The sequence below is a fragment of the Hakea prostrata genome, chromosome 9 (assembly GCF_041222555.1).
Source record: "Hakea prostrata isolate BN-2017 chromosome 9, UWA_Hpros_2, whole genome shotgun sequence".
Taxonomy (NCBI): Eukaryota; Viridiplantae; Streptophyta; class Magnoliopsida; order Proteales; family Proteaceae; genus Hakea; species Hakea prostrata.
Genome location: NC_142608.1, coordinates 57,225,683 through 57,248,188, shown reverse-complemented (window position 1 = coordinate 57,248,188; position 22,506 = coordinate 57,225,683). Strand labels below are relative to the sequence as shown.

Below are 22,506 nucleotides of genomic sequence, written 5' to 3'. Positions count from 1 at the left end.
TTTCGTCTGTGAACACAGAGAGTAAATGGGCCGATTCCCTTTTAAAGGGAACCAGCCCGTTTCGTCTGTCAACACAGAGAGCAAATGGGCCGATTCCCTTTAAAAGGGAGCCAGCCCGTTTCGTCTGTCAACACAGAGAGCAAATGGGGCAATTCCCTTTTAAATGGAACCAGCCCTGTTTCGTCTGTGAACACAGAGAGCAAATGGGCCGATTCCCTTTTAAAGGGAACCAGCCCGTTTCGTGAACACAGAGAGCAAATGGGCCGATTCCCTTTTAAAGGGAACCAGCCCGTTTCGTCTGTCAACACAGAGAGAAAATACGTTGACGAACTTTAAAAGGGAACCAAGTACTTTCTTCATGAGAACACATACACCAATGGGGTTGGTTCCCATTTCATCCCGAGATCAAAAAGTATCAAATTCCCTGTTACGAAATAATAAAAAAACTAGCACATTTTCACGTTCATACATATGAAAAAATAACACTTTGAATAGGCGAAAATGCCGTTCACATATGAATGTATGCTTTATTTGCATTGTAACAAAAATGCGTGAACCTGTCGGTGCGGCAAAATATTCAATTCACTTGTTAACAAAGAAATTAACCGATCAGACAATGTAGTCAAATACTAATGTGAATGTGTTGTTTCATCTAAGTCCATGTAAGAGAATTTATTTACATTAACTCCGGGGATATAAAAGAAAAGAATCCAGTCAGTGAGAAGGTTTAGTGAACATATTAAAATGGATCCTAGATTAACTCAGAGGGGTAACAACGAATTGCACACATAGAAGAATCAGCTGTGGTGCCTTTCATGGGGTGGTCATTCAACGTGGTGTTGTATCTGGCCACAGAGTGCAACACAAGTGCTGATCAAATATCCACAAGACAAATATTGAACCACATAAGGTTTTCCATGGAGGTTCAACTTTCTCTCCTCTGTCTGTCACCATCAGATGCACCACCTATCATAGAGAAACAAGGTAACCAGTACTAAATTGTTAGTACACGTAATGAATAGAAAAATCCAGTCAGTCTGAATAGAATGTGTCCGTATTAAAGAAACGCCTGCAACAGCAGAAGAACATTCTCACCACAATATCAAAGAAGAACATAGTCACCCGGGCCGATTCCCCTGCTGGTAACTGAACATGTGTTAGCAAAATTTGGATTTTATAAATTAGACATATTGGAAGTATCATAATTGTTTCACTATGGCATTGAACATAATGATTTCTTCTATATTTGATAATTAGGTTGCTTTTTAGTTCCTACTTCTTAATACCACACCACGAAGGATGACAATATTGCATGGCAACAAGGATTCCTGATCAATGCAAGAAAACAAAAGACAATGTGTAACAACTATAATGAAGTCATTGTTGGAGGAAAGGCATGGTTGAAAGGGGTTGGTTCCCTTTAAAAATACGACATTTGACGATGTTAATCCTTGAATAAATATATTGGAGAAAATAAGTGATGCTCCTACTTATTACCCAAATAGTAGATATCATGGTTTACCGTTGAATTAAACAAACTTTGTGAATGACAGACCAAAACTGGCAAGTTTAATGCAATAATGCGATGAATAAGCTCAACCAATTGAAATAGCAAGAAAAGGGCAAAAGGCCAACAATCACAATAACCGTTTGGATATTTGAAGATGGGGATAATACAATCCTAAACTGTAAGTTTGTAACTCAAATAATGACACTAATGTGAGGAATGGATATTGGAACTCCAAATATAGACAAAAAATACTAGTCATAATACCAATGATTCAATATTCTCAAGCAACAGGTGCAGACAATTAGTACACTGTACAATGAAAAAGAAACATATAAAACCACTTGGAAATAAGGAAGCAATGCCTCTTCTACGATAGCACTCCCACCAAACTGACTGGTCTTCTCTGGAGGCATTTTTGACTCATCAAAATCCTGAGCCACATTTGGAGACTGGTCTGTTGATGATCCTTTACCCCCAAAGAAGTTGATTAGAAAATCAAGTTGATCTTGATGAAGATGCACTAGCATAGGAAGGAATGTGATGGTTAACCTGGATCGAAAAACCAAAACATAGCCATGCTTCAGAAACTTATAATCAGTTCACTGTCTACTGGACAACGAGGCTGGAATCTATATTGTACATCCAAAACTATTGTCATGGTTTTCACTAGGTCATATGGTACTCTATTATTGTTGTAAATGGAATCTGAAATCCAATTACACTAGCACATTAAGGCCAAAAGTTGAAGGTCATAAATCATTACTCTTAATCTAGGGCCTTCTAGGATCAAGATTCCAATTAAAATGCTTCAGGTGTTTTAATGATGCAAAACACAAAACAAGTTCAATTACCTTAATCATCGAATGTCATGCATTAAATCCAAGCAACCAATCCAGTTATATACTCCAAACATATGCATAGGAAACTAGAAAGATCTCTTTCATCATTCAAGTAGGCAGTTGTTAAAATAACTTGAGGGCTCATATGCCCCAACCAGTCAATAATGGAAGCACATCTTATCCATGTTCCTTGCCATCAAGAGAATATAGAAGCAGCAAGGTCTCCCACATCATGCAAGTTTAGAGACTTGTTATCAGAAGTAGCACACAATGAACATCTCTACATACCACCATCCAAGGAAAAGCCAATCTAAGCAGCAAGGTCTCCTACAGGATGCAAGTTTAGAGACTGGTTATCGAAGTAGTACGCAATGAAATCTCTATACACCACCATTCAAGGAAAAACCAATCTTCAGATAATCAGATATTACAAAGATTTCATGATCATTCAAACTACCAACTTATTCACATTAACAGCACCTTCCCACTATCCTATATAGAAAACCTAAAATGGGGGGAAATAAACTTCACAATACCATAAAGAAATGTTCTAGATTGATTGTCGAACATTTACAAGAGAGGAAAGCAAACACTCTGAAATCAGCAAATGCATTGATATGATTAAAATTCATAAAACAGATTTACACTTTCTATTGGTTCAGCAGTCGCTATCCTCTTCTCTTCTTCTTCTTTTCTAACAGGATCAAAGGTTGATTGTCAGCACATCTTCAAACAGAAGTAAAGCATCATGAGGAACTAGGAATTTGCCAGGTGGGGTACTAGAAAAGAAACTTTTGTCATCAATGTGCTCCACATCCAAGCCAATAAACCAAGATCCCAATGAAACATCCTCATTAGCATATTTCTCCAGCACATGCCTGAGAAACAATATACATGGATTATACAATTTCGAGTACAATATAGACATAAACCTGTTCAATAAAGAGAAGTCACCCTTACTGGCTTATAGAGATACAAGTAGAGACAGATCTTTTTAAATCGCGTAAGTTGGCTTGTGGCATGGCTGAAATATTTGTTTCTCCCCTCACTAAAATTCCAATACTCAGGTTCATGGTATGTAACTCCCATCTGTTCCATGTGAAGTTCCAGTTAGTAACAGCAGATTAACAGTTTCTGAATGAGAAATCAAGAAAAAAACCCGAGGGGAAAAGAAAAAAAAGAATAAAAAACACAGAGAATTGCACATTGATAACAGTTTCAAGCTACAAGAATATCCCCTTTTCACGAACAAATTCTGCTTCCCTTTTCCTAACAATCATTTCCCTTGTGGAAGTAAGGAGAAGCACTTACTAATGTGTAACAATATGGGAATCACAACAAAACCCGAAACAGCACTACAAAGAATCCCAGTTGGGCTTGTTAGTCATAAATCCAACAACTGCGCACTACACCTAAGCACCAATGTGTTGATGTGGAAAGAGTACCAATAATGCCTGTTACCAAGTGAGCTCATATCACATTCCAATCTTCTTCAAATTCGAGAACTTGAGGCGCCACTTGCTCTTTTGGTTATGCATGACCCTCATTATCCTTGAACAGAGTCAAAACAGTTCCATAGAAAATGAGAATGCGCATTCATGAATACATAGAAAATATTTACCTACTGAAAGCTTCTAGCAAGCACTAATCCAACCAAATTCAGATTTTCCTTTGAGAGGGAAATAGGGAAACATAGATTAATCCAAGCTTCAATCCCACAGCATACGATATAAAGGATGGGTGGGTAAGGGTGAATATATTTCTAGCACTCAAACCCTCCCAAATTAAAGTTTGTTTCTGTAATTGTTTACAAACATTTAGTTATCTTATAAGTGATAATAAGATATCCTAACATATGTTTACAAACATTTAGTTAGATGCATCTAACAAACTTGATGATAAGAACTCTGAACACACGGTGTGAGAGATAATTGCATTCTCAAATGCTTCTTACAATACTATATGATAGTCAAAACATGATTCTAAGAACTCTAAACACACAGTATGAGAGAGAATTGCATTCTCAAATGCTTCTTACAATACTATATGGTAGTCAAAACATGATTCAGTTTTGATAAGTAATTCATTATCCTTCATGAAACCCACATGTAAATCAGTAAATGTATGAAGAGAATTGACTTGTGTTTGTCAAAACCCAACATATCATGGCCTCCATCTTTACGTTTCTTGTTATAACAACCATAAGAAAGGATAAATGAAGAAGTGAAGAACATGGTCAAAAAAGAGAGGATGATTAAAGAACTCAGTAAAAAAAGTATACAAGCCCAAAAACTGCACTCATATAAAGTAATGGAGTACTCACCCCAGTAGACCCAGCTGCAAGGATATTGCTTGTCAACTATATCTATATACTTCCGCATTGCTTCTTCAGGCTGCAAAGCACCCAAACTCTGCCATGCATTCCTTCCAGAAGTCACCAGAAATTCATTAGCATATCACTCAAGAAAGGTAAAATATTAAAAGGCAATTTAACTACAAAACCAGTCAAACAATCAAATATACAAATAAAGCTTCCTTCTTCCCCATCATGATCAACTCTATCAAGAACACTACTGTGTATATCAATGCATTTGCAAAACACCACCAATCCACAGGAAAAATAACAGGTTCATTGCAACCTGAATACCTTAAATATTTAGCTGTCTGGATTGGTATGCCTAAGAATGCTCCAAAAGGGTACATTTCTAATCTGTTATTTTAAAACCTAGAAGTAATCAATAGCACTTAGTTGGGGGGGGGGGGAAGTTCTTAAGAGGTTCTCTTTCCTTTCCTGATTATGCAAAAAAGAAAAGACACACAAATAAAAGAACAATATGAGGAGAAACTTGAGGTGCTATCTGCAGCCAAGTAAATCAAGATCACCCAAGAAAATAAAGGTGTGAAGTCCTAAAACGTTGGTCTGTGCTATACCATTTAAAGAGACCTTGCGTTTTAGTCCTATCACTCATGAATTTGTACAGACTAAAATACCAACTGAAGCCTTTCCTTCCCCCTTAGTGGGTTTGGCAGAGCAGTGGCATCACTAACTAAATAACGGACATGCATTCAACATGGAGATCCTGCAAATATCCAAGGAAGAAGGGCTGAACAGAGAGAATATATATAGGCAGCCCTTTAGTCTCTGTTTTTATTTCTAAATTGACTTCAACAAATATGGCAAAATCCCAAGTTCAAAATTTTGACAGTATCATCTTATTCAAATTATTCCATTCCAAAGCATGATTGAAATGATCAGGCCTCTGTTTTGGACCCAGCACATCATTATAGCTAATATATCAGTAGAAAAGAACAATCAATTATACAAGAGTCGACCCGTCAATCGTGTTCTTGGAGAGATCCAGTTCAGAAAGCTTAGAGGAGTAATTTCCAAACATCTTGCCTGAGATATTGTAAACGGAGAGGTTGATTCCGGTGACCCGTTTAGCACTGCAAGTAATTCCAGGCTAGAAACAAGGGGAAGAATTGTTGTTCCATTTCATATATGGACCACTGTTGAATGGATTGTTACCTTGAAGGAATGTCTTCAGTTCTAATAGTACTTCTTTGTCGCTTTGTAAAGTGCTTGCTGCTACTACCTGACCTGAAGAAGAAAAACCAAAAATCAAAACCTTGCATCTTTTCCCTGTTCTAACGAGCAAATAAACTGAAGTACCAGAGAATTTATTCAGGAAAATTTACATATATCTTCAAAAAAGACAGAAACAGAAAAATGGGAACTTTTTACTAAGAAGATTTGTTGTTTGGGAGGATTACCTGAATAGAATTGATTTAGATAAGAAGTTAGTAGCAATATAGACAAGGCCCAGGTAGGAAATTCCAGAAATCAAGCTGTAGAAAATCAGGACTGAAAATAGAATTCAGTGATGGGAAGTGATGGCAACAGAGATTATTGGAGAGTTGTAATCACTGTGGCTTGTAATGTTTACCTAAAATTAAGCTCTCCTATGAAGGATGATAAGAGCAGGAAGAACATTCCCCCTCCAAAAGCAAAAGCTGATTTTGAAACGTCTCTCCACATCACCAAGTCCACTAAAATTGAAAGAACCACTGTGAAATTGATGGTGCTTTTCAAGTAAATAAATAAACATAATCATATCAATTTAGCCGAGAAATTGGTAACTAACCCATGTTCTGCAACTTGTGTGATGTATCCGGAATACTGTCGAACACCTTTGAAGCTGAAGCTGAAGCTGAAGATGCAACTGAGGAGAGACATAATAAAGAATTTAATACTGAAACAATCAGAATCAGGAGTTGAAATCTCTAAAATGGTACAAGAAATAATTTACCAGGTGCTGTTTTTCTGAGAGAAGGATCGATGAGAGGAGGAAATCTAACAGGGCTTTGCTGTTTATTATTCACCCTTGAAAAAATGTGCTTGGGTTTTTCTCGATTCTGATGATGAACTTTCTTCTCTTCATTCACAAATTTCCTGGGTTTCTTCTCTTCATTCGCAACTTTCTTGTTCACATTAACAGAGATAGGTATAGTCATAGGCTTTTCATGAATCTGGAGAACCTTCTTTGTTTCTTCTCCTATTTCTTTAGGTTTTTGTCCTGCAAAGCTGACTTCTTTATCATCATAAATCTTCTTCTCAACCTCAATCTCTAAATTACCCACTTCATCTTCTCTTTCGTACTCACCATCAGCATCGATACCTTCATCATCCGTCAAAATTTTTCGAGGAGAATCAAATGAAACAGAAACATCAAGCTCCTTCCGAGACGCTTCATCGCTTAATCTCTTCAATTCCCATTTCGTCTTCCTTATCTGAGATGGGTTTCTGTCATTCCAAGTTCTCCTCTTCCCAGAGGTTCCATCATTGTGATTCCGCTTCACCCGGTTGTAAAATTGAAGCCCTTTATCCTCACCAACGACTCCTTCTGAATTCTCTGCCCCACTGAACACCTTGATCCCACCATTGACTGCATCGCTCTTCATTCTAATTTCCCAAACAGACCCAGCAACCACAGAATTTTTAGCTGCTGGTCTTCGTTTAATAAAATCCATCTCTGTTTCTTCACTCTCTCGCTATGATTTGCTTCTTTGCTAAGTTTGCATCAGACGATTATGCAAATTTTCTCCTTCGAAGAACACCCAAAAGACCCAGAGCACAGACTTCTCTTCTCTCCCTCTCTTTCTCTCTGAGATAAGCAACATGCAGATGAAGGAAGCTAAATTTAGGGGAGAAAATGGGGGAGAGCGAAAACGTGGGGAAAGACCGTCTAAATTTCTCAATTTCTCTTCTTCTTTTCTGAGAAATCCTCAACTGGAAACAGCCTGTTGGGACGCGCCATGAATAATACTGAGAGTCAGCCTGTTGGGATCGCCTTGTGCTTCCTCCTCTTCTTCTCCAGATTGCCTTGTGCTTCCTCCTCTTCCTCCTCTTCTTCCTCTTCTTCCTCTTCTTCTCCAGATTCGTCGGACCTCGAAATCGAAATCACGAAATGAGGGTTGGGCGGTTTCAGATTGGGTTTTGTGTTTTTCAAAATATTTTGAAAATCTCAGTGGTTTTTGAATTCGTATCTACGTATTTGACACAGGTATAAAACGCTTAATCGAACCGCCCAACTCGGACCGCCTAATACCACTTGGACCGAACCGTCAGCAAAAACCAAGTAATATAGGTGTGTTTATCATTTTTTAATGGAAATATGCTGGACCGCTCGCTCCACCGTAGTGCGCATTAATTACGCACTACAGAAGCAAAATTGGTAATTGAGCAGTATATATATCTCTGAGGAAGGCAATAGAAAGCATGAAAAGAATTTTATCCTCAACTCTTCTGCTTCTCTGAATTTTCTCTGTTCTTTAAGTCTCTTCTTAGTCTGCAACCGATCGCCTGGGGTGTATCAGAATTCCTGGGGAAAATTTTGAATATCTTCACGACGGCTTCTTTAGTCTCAACCATACCCCTAAGGAACTCAAAAGGAATTATTTGGTTTTTTAAGCTCCGTAATAAGGTCCCTGGTTCTACCAAAAAAATAAATAAATAAGGTCCCTGGATCTCGAAAAATGATCCGAGCAAGATCGCTGGAAGAAGCACCAGCTGAACGAAAAAACTCGAGTTTGGGCTTAAGGGTTTTATCTGTATCAAATAAGAGTAGATTCGGGTGTACCCTAATATTTTGGTGATCAGGGCATCGGAAAATCCATAGTCTCTGAAGAAACTAATTACTAAATCTGGTTTTTCTGAGGTTTCGAAGTGCACACGCTTGGACGCAGAGATTGCAGCTTGTTCAGATAACCCACAGGAATTAATGAGATAAGAGACTCTGAAAGAATGCGTATCAGAAGAATTTGTTGCTGTTGTAGTTGTTGAGATAAATCTCAGAGATGGGCATATGTTAAAGACTCAGAATGGTGACAGACAAATCCGTAACCCTATTAAAATAACATAGTTTTCCATATGGAGTACGAAACATTGCTGAAGAGAACAAGTGAACGACACAATTGAAATTTTTATTGAAGCTTCTTGGGAAAGAACAAGTATTTTCAACAAAAGCAAGAATACAGGTAGGAGGAGAGGATGAAGACGGTAGTCACTGGAATGAAGTAATGAAACTCACCCTTTTGGATCAACAAGTGTTCTGTTGATGCTTCAGTGCCTGCCCTGAGGAGCAGGTCTTTAAAATCAAGAGCGGCTTATAAAGGTTCTCTTGATGCTCGTTACAGTAGTATTCTGTAAATATGAGTGACATCCCCTGCTTGGGGCCGATAGGGCTTCGGTGCGTGCGATGAGGATGAAATGAGCGGTCGACCACTCGTTTCATTGTTTTTTAAAATTTTTTCAATTATATCTATCCGTAATGAAAAAAAATATGCAAAATGAGTGGTTTAGATTTTGAACTCAACTACTTGATTTGATCATAGTTATACACAGCAGTGAAGTTGAACCTGCCTAGGGCTTCATTGATTAGCCGTGACAGCAAAGAACCTAAATCATGCATTCTGGGCAGAAAAAACCCCTCTTGTTGTGTATTTAAATCTGTCACAATGATTGGTCCCACAAGCACAAGAAATAGAAAGCAGGGAAAGTGTGAGGGAGGAGGCTATTTTTTTTGCTAAGTGAGAGGGAGGGTAATCAAGACCTTAGACTTATTGCTTCTACCATCATTGTGTTGCATTTTCACAAATGAAAATTAATACATTTATCCTTTCTAAAGGACAAAACTTTGTCATTCTAAAAACCTACCATTACGAAGCCACAACCAAATGGAACTCACTCATCTTGGAATGTCACTTAAAAAGTGAACTCTTTCCTGGGTCTCTAGGGCCTAGATGCATGTTGTTCGATAAGAATGCACACACCCCCTTCCATGGGGTGAGCAAGTATTTTGATTATTCTAGAAAAGAAAATGAAGTTTACAAAACCACCCTTTAATGTACCCTTCATATTGGAGTGACTTCAAAACAAATCAAAGTATCAATTAACCCCAAAAGTATCAATTAACCCCAAAGTTCAACACTCGCAAGAGTATCTTATCATTCTACCCTCCATAGTATTTATTGCCATACATTTTTTAGGGCCCAACACCATTCCCTTCCCTCCTCTTTCTTCAGCCACTGCCATAACACCCCAATGTGTATCTGCCTGCGGTCATCTTCCACCTTCTGCCCTGTGGTCATCATCTGGACTATCTAGCCACTGCCATAACACCCCAATGTGTATCTGCCTGCGGTCATCTTCCACCTTCTGCCCTGTGGTCATCATCTGGACTATCTACCTCTCCTCTTTTGCATTTCTTGAAACGTTTAACATAAATAACCTTGACAACGCAATTGTACCAACAAAATTCACCACCCAACCGACATTCAATTAGCACTGGGTCACTAAGATCAATTCCCCGTTCATGAAACATCAACTTTGTAGGCTAGATAAATCCCTTCAAAGTTCCAAGTAGGTGGGTGGAACCCAGCCAGTCTAATTGGCAGAAGAACCCACAAATATAAGACACAAGTAGAACAAATACCAGCTCTAGTATAATTAAAAAACGAACTGAGGGGACAAAAGATAAGCAATATTGTACGATTAAAAAAAATCAGAAAATCAGTAAGTAACAAGAGATGAGAGCAGGCCTTAACACAACCCACCTCTCATACATGAGATATCCCACACCTCATACATGACATGCTACCTATTCACCATCATGACCAGATAAGCAAACCACCTAACACGAAACACCCAAAGATAATGCACCAGGCCAACTGATATTTGAAATCCCTCAGGCACCAACCTCGTCCTCTTCCTCTTCTTCATACTCTTCGTCATCTGCCGTTGCATCCTGGTACTGCTGGTACTCTGCCACCAGATCATTCATGTTACTCTCAGCCTCTGTGAACTCCATCTCATCCATGCCCTCACCAGTGTACCAGTGCAAGAAAGCCTTTCTCCTGAACATGGCTGTGAACTGCTCACTCACCCTCCGGAACATCTCCTGGATCGAGGTCGAGTTTCCAATAAATGTTGATGACATCTTTAGACCCCTTGGTGGGATGTCACAGACACTAGACTTAACATTGTTGGGTATCCACTCAACAAAGTAAGAAGAGTTCTTGTTCTGCACATTGATCATCTGTTCATCAACCTCTTTGGTGCTCATCTTACCACGGAACATGGCTGATGCTGTAAGGTACCGGCCGTGTCGTGGGTCAGCAGCACACATCATGTTCTTGGAGTCCCACATTTGTTGGGTCAACTCAGGCACGCTAAGGGCTCGATATTGCTGGGAGCCTCTAGATGTTAAGGGTGCAAACCCAACCATGAAGAAGTGAAGACGTGGGAAGGGTATCAAGTTCACCGCAAGTTTGCGGAGGTCAGAGTTAAGCTGTCCAGGGAACCGAAGGCAGCATGTAACACCACTCATGGTGGCTGAGATGAGGTGATTGAGATCTCCAACTGAGAAAAGGAGAAAGCTACAAATTAGGCATGAGGGGCAAAAACCTTAAATTTCGTAAGTGACATCAACATGGATTTCAAGTTAAAATTAATGACATCAAAGAGAAAATGTAACTTACAGGTGGGATTGGTAAGCTTAAGAGTACGGAAGCATATATCGTACAAAGCTTCATTGTCTAGGACCATACATTCATCGGCATTTTCAACAAGCTGGTGTACAGAAAGAGTAGCATTGTACGGCTCTACAACAGTATCTGAGACCTTGGGAGATGGGAAGACGGAGAATGTCATCATCATACGATCTGGATACTCTTCCCTGATCTTGGATATAAGCAGAGTTCCCATGCCAGACCCAGTGCCTCCACCCAAGGAGTGGCATACTTGAAATCCTGTTAAAAGAAGCACAACAAATTTAAAAGATAGAAGAATTTATACCAATTCACAAAGTCACATCTGGAAATGCAAGCAAATAAAAACCAATAAGATCATCAGCTTCCAGATGTAAAAGATGAATAATATCAAACTAAACTATGTTTCTACTTGACGAAAAGGAGGAAATTAAAATAAAGTTAGAACACTAAACCATGCACTAAATCAAAAAAGAATCCCAAAGGTAATAATAGACTGCATGTCAATTAATAAGCATTAGAAGATGAAGTTCGGCTGCTTGGAAATGGTCACAACTGTAAGGTTTCTTCCAAACACCAGCACTATTAGGAACAGCAGCACTAAAATTGTGTGAGTAGTTTATAAATATTTAAACTTTTATGTAGTCTTTTATATTTATGTCATCTTTGTAATTGAAACTTGATCAGAATGCAAGTAAATTCTAGATCTACTTTGAAATCCTAGTAGTGCTTAGAATCCTAATTAGACTCTATATTTCTCTTTCTTTTCCCATCTAAAACTACATTATTGGTTCATAACCTAAACAGGAACCTCATGCACAATAAAATCATTTCATTATTATTACAAAGATAAAAATACAATATCCTTTGCAGTATAAGAAGAGCTCTCTTCAAACATCAATTTGTAAGAGTTACAAAGTAATGGTATTCTGGCTGACATTGAAGAAGAAACAAGGTGGCGTACATGAATCATATTACAGGAGAACAACCATACGTTAACAATGGGGGACAGGGGTACAAAGGCCATTCCTCCAATCATAATAATCAAAGCTGCAGTCACCCCTCCACATTATGTCTAAAGAATCTCTAGTATGGCTTGTTCATAGGTCTGGTTTCAATAGCGTAAGTGCGTAACAATGTGGGAAATCTACAGGAGGGCCTGCAACTACCATAAGTTTGACACCCTTCCGTCCACCATACTGGATCAGATTTAAAGAGATATTCCTTATTCACTCGATTTCAGTTTCCTTACTAAAGAACTTGAAATTCCATTTCAAATGCTTCAGGTAATCAACCCCATACATCATTCAGAACGAGTAGAATGCCCAAAACTGATCTCTGTGCAGACATAAATAACACATAATCAAAGCCTAAAATGTTCCGGCATTGACCAACAACAATTAACACCCAAAACAAAAAAGGAAAGAGAGAAGTAGAAAGCACAAAAATACATACACGAAAATCAACAAAAACACACAGATAACAACAAGAAAATGATTAAAAGCAAGATCGATTCAATATGATAACGTTACTTATTCAATAGCCCCAAGAATAGGCCACAATCCAAACTAAAGTCTCAGATCCAAGCGTTATACCCAAATGACAACATCCAAAAAGAACCAAATCTAAACGAAATGCAATAATATAAACAAGAAGCAACCCAATTCCCAAGAAATGGAAAACAGATACAAAGTGATACAAACCTTGCAAACAATCGCAGTTCTCAGCCTCCTTTCTGACAACATCAAGAACCGAATCAATCAACTCTGCTCCTTCCGTGTAGTGTCCTTTAGCCCAATTGTTTCCGGCACCGGATTGACCAAAAACAAAGTTATCCGGCCGGAAAACCTGACCAAACGGTCCCGAACGAAGAGAATCCATGGTACCAGGCTCCAAATCCATCAAGACCGCCCGTGGAACGTACCTTCCCCCGCTTGCCTCGTTGTAATAGACATTGATCCGTTCAAGCTGGATATCAGAGTCCCCGTTGTACTTTCCGGTGTGATCTATGCCATGTTCGTCACAGATCACTTCCCAGAACTTAGCACCGATCTGGTTTCCACATTGACCGCCCTGAATGTGAAGGATCTCACGCATGTTTGTAAATCGGAAATGCTTAGAGATTCGACGGGGAACTCCAAAGATTGCAGAGGGAAGGCGGAAAGGCTTGACGAGAGAGAGAGGGTTATCCGTTGGCGAAACTCGTAAATGGAGGAGCGAACAACTTGGAGGATTCGATGGTATTTATATTGGTTTTAGAAAACCGGAAACGGTTGAGTCTGAGAAGATGGCGGTTTTAAGGACAAATTTGGTATTCAGGCCGGTCTTGTTGGGTCCGGAATTGATTAGGTTGTGACGGATCTGTCAATTTTTCGATTAAGATATAAAAGACATACTTGCCTTTGATAAATATATTTTAAAAATTGTCAAAGTGGTATATTAAAGCGATTAAAGGCCCAACTTTTCTAGGGTAGGTCTTGGGTTTGCACCATACAGTCGTATTAATATAAAAGCTCACCGCTTGAGGAAGTAAATCGTAGTATCAGCAAGCTGGCCCGGATGAACCTCAGTTAAAAATTTTTTAAAAATATTAAGAATAAATACTGTTACTCCGATACTATAGCTTAATTAGTATCTTTATCTCTTATAATTTTTAAAATTACTAATCAAGTCTTTTAACTTTGTCTACTTTACCCCAAAAAAAAAAACTTTACCTAAATTATTAGTGCCCACATAGTGTTAATTTCAAGATACAATACTAGCTTTAGTTAACTATGGGAGAAAAAAAGTTAATACTTTTATCCATTTTTTTCAAAGTAGAGAATATACGAGTTAGAATAGGTTCGCCTAAATTTCCATTGTAGCTAATATTTCATATTGTTATAAATAATATTGATTATGGATATCCATCACCTTCCAATAGACAATACTTCCAATTGAAGATCTCAACTACATCAGCATATAATCTTGGTGATTCACATTCCCATCTTAATTGAAGATTACAGTGATCTTAACACACAATGTTGGCAGTCAATATTTCCATTCTATGCACCTTCTATCTTGGGCGGCAATCTATCTTTCCATATCAAGAATATCTTATTGTGTGCAAGAATCATATATTGTATTTCCATATCAGAGTAGATGCTCCTTCTACTATAAATATGTAATGCACTCAACTGAATGAATTACTTTTGATTGATCTTATTCTAGTTTTCTTCTTTGTCTCTGATATATTTCTCTTTATTTTATAACACGTTATCAGCATGATTCTGCTCGAAATAATTGTGAACGACTCCACTCAAAGCATTGCGTTTTGAGAAGAAAGATAACATACTATGTATCATCATGTTTTCTATTCCAAAGTGAAAAGAATGATCGACCTCCTTACGAGTTTTTATAAACAATGGAGTTTACATTGTTTATCTTGTAATGTAAGTGCATCGTGATAAAAATATATGTATTTTATTGAATCTAAGAATCAATTAAGATATTAGGTTACCTTAACAATTGAGGTTAGTCATTAACCAATAATGATTCTATTTATTTATATAGTGGTTGTTAGACTTGCATCACAAATATTGTTAAATACACCTGAAGTTGCAATATTTGAAACTGTAAATGAGTACAGTTTTACAGATGCACATGAAGTTGCAAGATTTGAAATTGTAAATGAGTACAGTTCTACAGATGCACTTGAAGTTGCAAGATTTGAAACTGCAAGATTTGAAACTGTAAATAAATACAATTATGTAATTTTTGCAATTAATTCTCTATTGAAATTATAAGGAGAAAATATTATTCATGAAAATATACTAGCAAATTTTTAAGTTTCAGATTTGTTGTCACAATAACAATATTGTAAAAGGAATTTTAAGAAATACTCTGAATGATATCAAGTCTATTTGTTGCTAAGTAAAATAATGAACTATTAATGAAAAGTCATGAAGTTCGTCTTGTTGATTCTGTTCCATTCCCTGAAGTGAATGCAGCAATTCATGATATGCCTGAAAGAAGGCAAAATTAAAATTATGATCATGACTGTAGAAGAGGATGAGGCAAAAGACGGAATAATTATCGTTATTATTATGAAAATAAATAAGAGAATAATAAGGATTCTCAATATAACAATTCAAGTGAAGATAATATTTGTTACCGATGTGGTATGAAAGCCATTAGACATGTATCTGTCATACTCCACAATTTTTAATTAGCTTTGTCAAGCCTTAATTAAAGAAATAAAAATAATATGGAGATAAATTGAATTTTTACCTATTAAAGTGATGATTTTGATGGTCTCACATATACTACACATCTAGATGCTACAAACTTCTTTGAAGATAATAGTTGAAGATTTGATTATGTTAGTCGAGTTCAAATAAAAATAAAAATAATATTATATTAGTTTGTAATTCTTTTCTCTTCAAATCTCATCTCATATGTTAGTTTATCTTAAATTTAATATTTTTCTTCTATAATTTTTTTATTGACTTTCTATATATCTTTTGATTTATTTTGTTTCATTTTGATGAAGAATGTGAATATTCTCTTATATGCTGTGACGCATATTATACTGAGAGAAAAATATACATATTTCTCTTATTTGATGATGCGGAAACCGATGTTCATATAAAAATCGGTAGTACAACATTGATTGGAAGCTCCGGAAGAGCTAATCTATTATTATCTTGGAGATAAAATTAGTTATGAATAATTCATTATTTTGTAGTAAGTCTCAAAGAAACTTATTAAGTTTCGAAGCAATTTGCCAAAATGATTATCAGATTAATAAGTTTCGAAGCTATTTGCCAAAATGATTATCAGATTGAGACTACAAATAATGATAAAAGTAAATATTTTCTACAGACAATTGATTATGAAGATCTTGAAAACATAACTTTCTATAAAACCCCAGAAAAGGTTCAGGTACCTGAAAAAATATAAAGTTGTCGACAACATTTTTGCATATTATGTTATTATTGAAATAATGCAACAAGACGAGGATCTTGAACAAAAATTTGTTGATGAATGTAAATTAAGAAATGATTGGCCAAAACGTGAAGACGCAATTCAAGCAATATTAAATTCGCTTGAAAAATTAAAGTTTTTGGACCTGTAGTCCAACATCTGAAGATATAAAGCTAGTGGGGTACAATGAGTTTTCGTGTGAAAAATGAAATGAGAAAAAGAATGAAATTGTGATATATAAAGCATGAATTATGATACAAAAATTTTTGCAAAGGCCTGGCATTGATTACATGGAAATATGTTCTCTTGTGATGGATGCAATCACCTTCAAATATCTTATTAGTCGACCAGTATATGAAAATTTTGACATGCGTTTATTAGATATTATTACAGCTTATTTATATGGCTCCGCTCGAGTATGAAATTTATATGAAAATCCCCAAAGGATTCAAAATGACTGAAGCATATAAAAATTCTTAGGAAGTTTGTTCAATAAGGCTTCAGAGATGATCATGGCATATATGGTATAAACTCTTTAGTAGATATTTACTAAATGAAGAGTATAAAAATGATCAAATTTATTATTATGCTTTTATTAAAGGATATGTATTTGATTTTAATATGTGTATATGAAGATGCCTTAAATATCATTGGAATTCCTGAAGAATTTCCAAAAGCATTAGATTATTTGAAGAAAGTTGAAATGAAAATCTTGAAAAGACAATGTTTTGTCTTCACTTGTAAATTGAACATTTGACGAATGAAATATTCGTTCATTAATCAACTTATATAGAGAATATTTTGAAGCGATTTTATCTAGATAAAATACATCAATTGAGTACCCCAATGGTTGTGAGATCGCTCAATATAAAGAAATATTCATTTCGACCCTAAGAAAACAGTGGAGAATTTCTTGGTCCTGAAGTATCATATCTTAGTGCAATTGGGACATTAATGTATCTTGCTGATAATACACAATCGGATGTGGCATTTTCTATAAGTGTATTAGCAAAATTTGTCTCTTCTCCAATACGAAGACATTGAAATGTTATAAAACATATATTTCAGTATATTTGAGAAATTATTTACATGATATTATTTTATGAATGTGGATATCAACTTACTTGTTATGCAGATGCAAGATTTTTATCTGATCTATATAACTAGATCTCAAACAGGCTATTTATTCACAATTGAATGTTAGTTATTATATATTTGGTTTAGATCAATGATACAACACATTTAGAAAGCATGTAGTCTTTTACTAGAATAAGGGGTTTGAATAATATTATATGAAGATTATGCTGCATGCATATCTCAATTGAAGCGATGATATATCAAAAGAGATGGAACAATACATATTTCACTGAAATTCACTCTTCATTCATGGTCTTCAATGAAATGGTGAAATCGATGTTCAACAAAGTCGTTCAAGTGATAATTTGACAGATTTATCTACTGAGAAGTTGCATACTTCAAATCTTGAGAAACTGGTATATGATATTGGAATGTACATACTTAAAGATACTCAATGATGTTATCATCAGGGGGAGTAAAATACGTGATGCACTCTTTTTCCCTTAACCAAGGTTTTGTCCCACTGGGTTTTCCTGGTAAGGTTTTTAATGAGGCAACTACCAATACGTATTATTTAGATATGTATACTCTTTTTCCTTCACTAAGATTTTTTGCCCACAGGGTTTTTTCTTAGTAAGGTTTTAACGAGGTACATTATCTATTGATGGACATTCAAGGGGAAGTGTTATAAATAATATTGATTGTGAATATCCATCACCCTCTAATAAACAATACTTCTAGTTGAAGATCTCAACCACCTTAGCATACAATCTTGGTGATTCACATTCCCATCTTAATTGAAGATTATAGTGATCTCAACACGTAATATTAGCAGTCAATATTTCTATTCTATGCACCTTCTATCTTGGGCGGCAATCTATCTTTCCATATCAAGAATATCTTATTGTGTGCAAGAATCATATATTGTATTTTCATATCAGAGTAGATGCTCTTTCTATTATAAATATGTAATGCACTCAACTGAATGAATTACTTCTGATTGATCTTGTTCTAGTTTTCTTCTTTGTCTCGGATATATTCTCTTTATTTTATAACACATATTAAATTTTTTGGGTTCATAAAACTTTGCTTTTAATTTCAATTTAGTTTCTCGATAATTATATTGATTATAATATTAAATATTGTAAGTAGTAGATGCATGAGTGATTGAATCTATCTAATAATTACATTAGGAAGTTCTAATAATAAAATGCTCTTGAAAATATATGCAAATGCATTGCATTCATTTTTCTTTTTTGTCTGGATTTTATTAACATAGTCCTAGCTCATGTTTCCTTTGATTTTATGGTAGTAGATCTACACCATCTTTGCGGAAGATTGAAATAGATTTTGTCCAACACTCTGATTTGGAGAGGATTTGAAAATATTCATGTGGCTCATTGCCAATCCAATGATGAGAAACAAGATGAAAGTAGGATTTCGGAAGTAAATTTTCATCTCTCCATTGCATGTTGACATGTTCAAATCTTTTGCAACACCCAAAGCTGTGGCCATCTATAGCAACCCATGAATGAGCAATAGACCCTAAAGATTTATAATCGTTGGATGATGAAAATGATTTTCATCTAGCCTAATCAACTTGGTTCATCGATGAAACCAAACCTTGCATAAATGTATACTCTTCACTCACCCTCGATTCACTTTCACAACACAAATAAAACCCTAGATTGACTCACAAACCCTCTCGTATCTACCCTCTTCGCACAACGTTGTTGCCTAGAGTTGTTGTCGTCACTTTTAGTCACCGGGTCTTCGTTGTTGTTGTTGCATTTAATTGTTAGATCATCATAGGTGATTGTTCAATCACCAGGTATGAAGGAATTTTTTTCTTTGGGATTCTAGATTGCAGTCCTTCTATTGTATTGTTGATCAATTAGTTATTATTTTTCAAATTTTCATATATTTGAATGTTTTAATATTTGTCGAATTGTTCGGGGCAAGCATAAGATATATGGGTCAATACGATCATGATTTGTGGAGGTGGCTTTGTGTGGAATTATATCGGGGTTTTAGTTGGGAACGAATTGATATGCTTTTTATTTGTCTTTTTGTCATCGAGTCGAATTAAGGTTTCAATTTTCGTGATAGAAGGGAAAATTCTTGGTTCTCTCCAATTTGGGTTTTCTCCATCATCGTCATGGCATTTAGTTGCCGGAGTCCCTTATTGTTACATTTAGTTGTTGGAGTCTTTGGGCATTGAGGGAAGAACTAGGATTTATCTGGGTTTTTATTTGCAGCAGCTGCTGCTGGTTGTTGCCAACGGTGGTGATCGTGCCACATAATCAAAATGAGATCGAACGGTTGAGAATCAAATGATAGGGTTTAGTTGTAAATAGTATTTTTTGTTTTTACATTTAAAGGGTTTCGAGTTTATTAAATTTACAAAATCAGATCCTCATCAGACCCGACTCCCAATCCCAAATTTCTTAGTCTCTCTCTACCATACTCCTCCCTAACTAGAGATCCACCGTCCGAGCGCCGGAAACCTTAACTGCTTTGGTTAAACTGTGCTTTTGCGATGGTGGAGAAGACGATATAGTGGCGAGGAAGCAAAACTAGAGCCACTCCGTCAAAGAGCAATCTGTTAGGTTTTTTTTTATTAAAAATCTATATTAAGTTTCAAAATTAGTTTTTGCTTTTCTTTTATTTAATTATTTTGTTAGTGTGTGGGACCCATGAGGTAAGGGTGGTAATGAGGCACCATGAGTAAAGGAGTCATGAAAGACCTTGGTTATGAGGCTCTTCATGACATTGGTCATGGGTCTTATTGGTCTTGATCATGGTGGTGTGGTGGGGTTACTTGAAGGGTGGAAGTTACTTCAATTTTAACTCTTGACCATCAATTATCATTTCAACTTCATGACTATTCATGGCTATTACCATGAGTGGGGTTGAGGTTATTGAATGGATTAAATTCAATTCATTGCCTTAAGAATCCTAAGGGGTGTAAGGTGAGGTTTGGGCCTATATAAACCCAACTTTTCCTTGCATGTGGTGTGCTATTGTGACACTCCTCACTCACATTTTTGTTTGACAAAGTTCATTTCTTTCTTGAGTTGTCTAAGTGTTGTGCTCTAGCTTTTGGCTCTTTGAAGGGACTAGAAGAACTACCTCATCTTCTAGTTGGAGGTTGCTTTATCTTGGAGGTGGTGGTGCGAAGAACCCTTGGTAGTAGGGTGCATCAATTACCTTAAAGACAGCATCAAGGTGTGACTCAACCTCATCGATCAGTGGTTCGTTCGATTGCTACTTCAAGCTCTTCGGATTTGCTAAAGATCTTAATCTCTCAATTGTATTGCAGTTTCATTCTTGTATGTTTGAAGAATTTGTAATACAATTACCCCAACAAGTTTAAGGTAATTGATTTGGAAGATCACAATGGCAAGTCTTGGAGATGGCGACTTCAACAAAGACGGAAACAACACCATTGAGGTTGTTGATGGAGTTAACACTGGAGGAGATCCTTCAAACAATACCGTTGAAGGCAAAATCAACAAACAAGGAGACGACACATTCGTTGGCATGGTAAGTTAGGTCATAGTAGTGTGAAATATATCACTAAACTATGCAAGTTAGGGATGATCACCGATAAGATGGAATCTCCCAAGGACAAGTGTAAAACTTGTGTGGAGGCTAAGTTAACCAAAATGCCTCACAAGACTATGGATAGAAAGAGTGATCTCTTAGAATTGATCCATAGTGACTTATGTGACTATAAGTCATATGAGTCAAGGGGAGGAAACAATTATGTTATCACCTTCATAGATGATTATTCTAGATATACCATGATTTATTTGCTCAAATCAAAGGATGAGGCCGGAAAGGCATTTATATCTTACAAAACGGAAGTTGAAAATCAAGTTGGCAAGAAGATTAAAAGACTTAGAACCGATAGAGGGGCTGAGTATTTTAATCTTGATAAGTTTTGTGAGGAAAATGGAATTATCCATGAAACGACAGCTCCTTACCAACCGGAATCAAATGGGGTAGTGGAAAGGAAAAATCGATCTCTTAAAGAGATGATGAACTCCATGTAGTTGAGTTCTAATGTATCACTTGATATGTGGGGGAAGCCATGTTGACATCTTGTTATCTTTAAAAAGAATAAGGTGTACAATGGTAAAAGGAGGCATATACGCCTTAGACACAATCTTGTGTGACAGTACATAGATGAAGAAATGATAGCTATCGATTATGTGAAGTCAGAAAGGAATCAAGTTGACATGTTCACAAAGGCTATGTCTGTCAAAAATTTGTGTATTGCATCTACAGGAATGGGATTAATGCATAATCCTCGGGTCACATGATGGATACCCTACCTATGTGAAGAGGCTAAATACCTGAATTAGGTTTAAGGGGTACAAACAAAGTCATGGGAAGACCAGTTCAGTACTACTAATTATAATTATTCCATTCTAGGGTGTAGATGAAGGTAATAGTACTACCACAAGAGTAAGGTTGAACGAAGCTCTTAATTAGTCAAATCCCAAGGAATGTGGGGGTGTGTTAATTGTGGTGCACATTAGAGACTAACATAAGTGGATGTAGGTGGTTTGGCCGCCGCCAATGAGAACTTATAGGCGAGTTCTTTAAACATTCATGAATTCAGGATAAGGGACATGGCCGGTTTAAAAGTCCAATGTGTAGTGTAAAAGGTAGCTCCAAAAGTCGACCTTTGGGACATGGATGATTAGGCGGTCAGCTACACTAATGAGGAAAGGTTCAAGGAGTCTAACTCTACCCGTACTCTGTAGCGCAACTCATTAGACATAGTGTAGGTTCAAGTCCGAAAGACACCTACAACGATGTGTCCTTTAGTGTCTAATAAAGTCACAACACGAGTCCTTTTTTGCAATTTTGAAACTTGTGGGGGATTGTTAGGTTTTTTATTAAAAATCTATATTAAGTTTCAAAATTAGTTTTTGCTTTTCTTTTATTTAATTATTTTGTTAGTGTGTGGGACCCATGAGGTAAGGGTGATAATGAGGCACCATGAGTAAAGGAGTCATGAAAGACCTTGGTTATGAGACTCTTCATGACATTGGT

At 36.5% G+C, this 22,506-nt stretch overlaps 2 protein-coding genes across 14 annotated transcripts; both read right to left on the bottom strand.

The window, feature by feature from the left end:
* Positions 1–347: 347 nt before the first annotated feature.
* Positions 348–7,892, bottom strand: LOC149005679 (uncharacterized). Of its 13 annotated transcripts, XM_089169095.1 has the most exons (11): positions 6,660–7,892; positions 6,495–6,572; positions 6,297–6,417; positions 6,124–6,198; positions 5,879–5,950; positions 3,310–4,773; positions 2,995–3,227; positions 2,362–2,676; positions 1,852–2,059; positions 1,096–1,146; positions 348–966 (listed from the first exon to the last, which is right to left on the bottom strand). In XM_089169095.1, the coding sequence occupies exons 1-6, from the start codon at positions 7,378–7,380 to the stop codon at positions 4,443–4,445; spliced, it is 1,398 nt and encodes a 465-aa protein (XP_089025221.1). In that variant the 5' UTR covers positions 7,381–7,892; the 3' UTR covers positions 348–966; positions 1,096–1,146; positions 1,852–2,059; positions 2,362–2,676; positions 2,995–3,227; positions 3,310–4,442. The 13 variants fall into 13 exon arrangements, with proteins under 13 accessions (XP_089025221.1, XP_089025223.1, XP_089025222.1 ...); XM_089169097.1 differs by lacking the exon at positions 2,362–2,676 and having other exon boundaries at positions 351–966; XM_089169096.1 differs by lacking the exons at positions 1,852–2,059; positions 2,362–2,676 and having other exon boundaries at positions 354–966.
* Positions 7,893–10,260: 2,368 nt separating this feature from the next.
* LOC149005678 (tubulin beta-5 chain) lies at positions 10,261–13,597 on the bottom strand. The gene is made up of 3 exons (XM_089169106.1): positions 13,101–13,597; positions 11,389–11,658; positions 10,261–11,269 (listed from the first exon to the last, which is right to left on the bottom strand). The coding sequence occupies exons 1-3, from the start codon at positions 13,492–13,494 to the stop codon at positions 10,596–10,598; spliced, it is 1,338 nt and encodes a 445-aa protein (XP_089025232.1). The 5' UTR covers positions 13,495–13,597; the 3' UTR covers positions 10,261–10,595.
* Between the last annotated feature and the right edge of the window lie 8,909 nt (positions 13,598–22,506).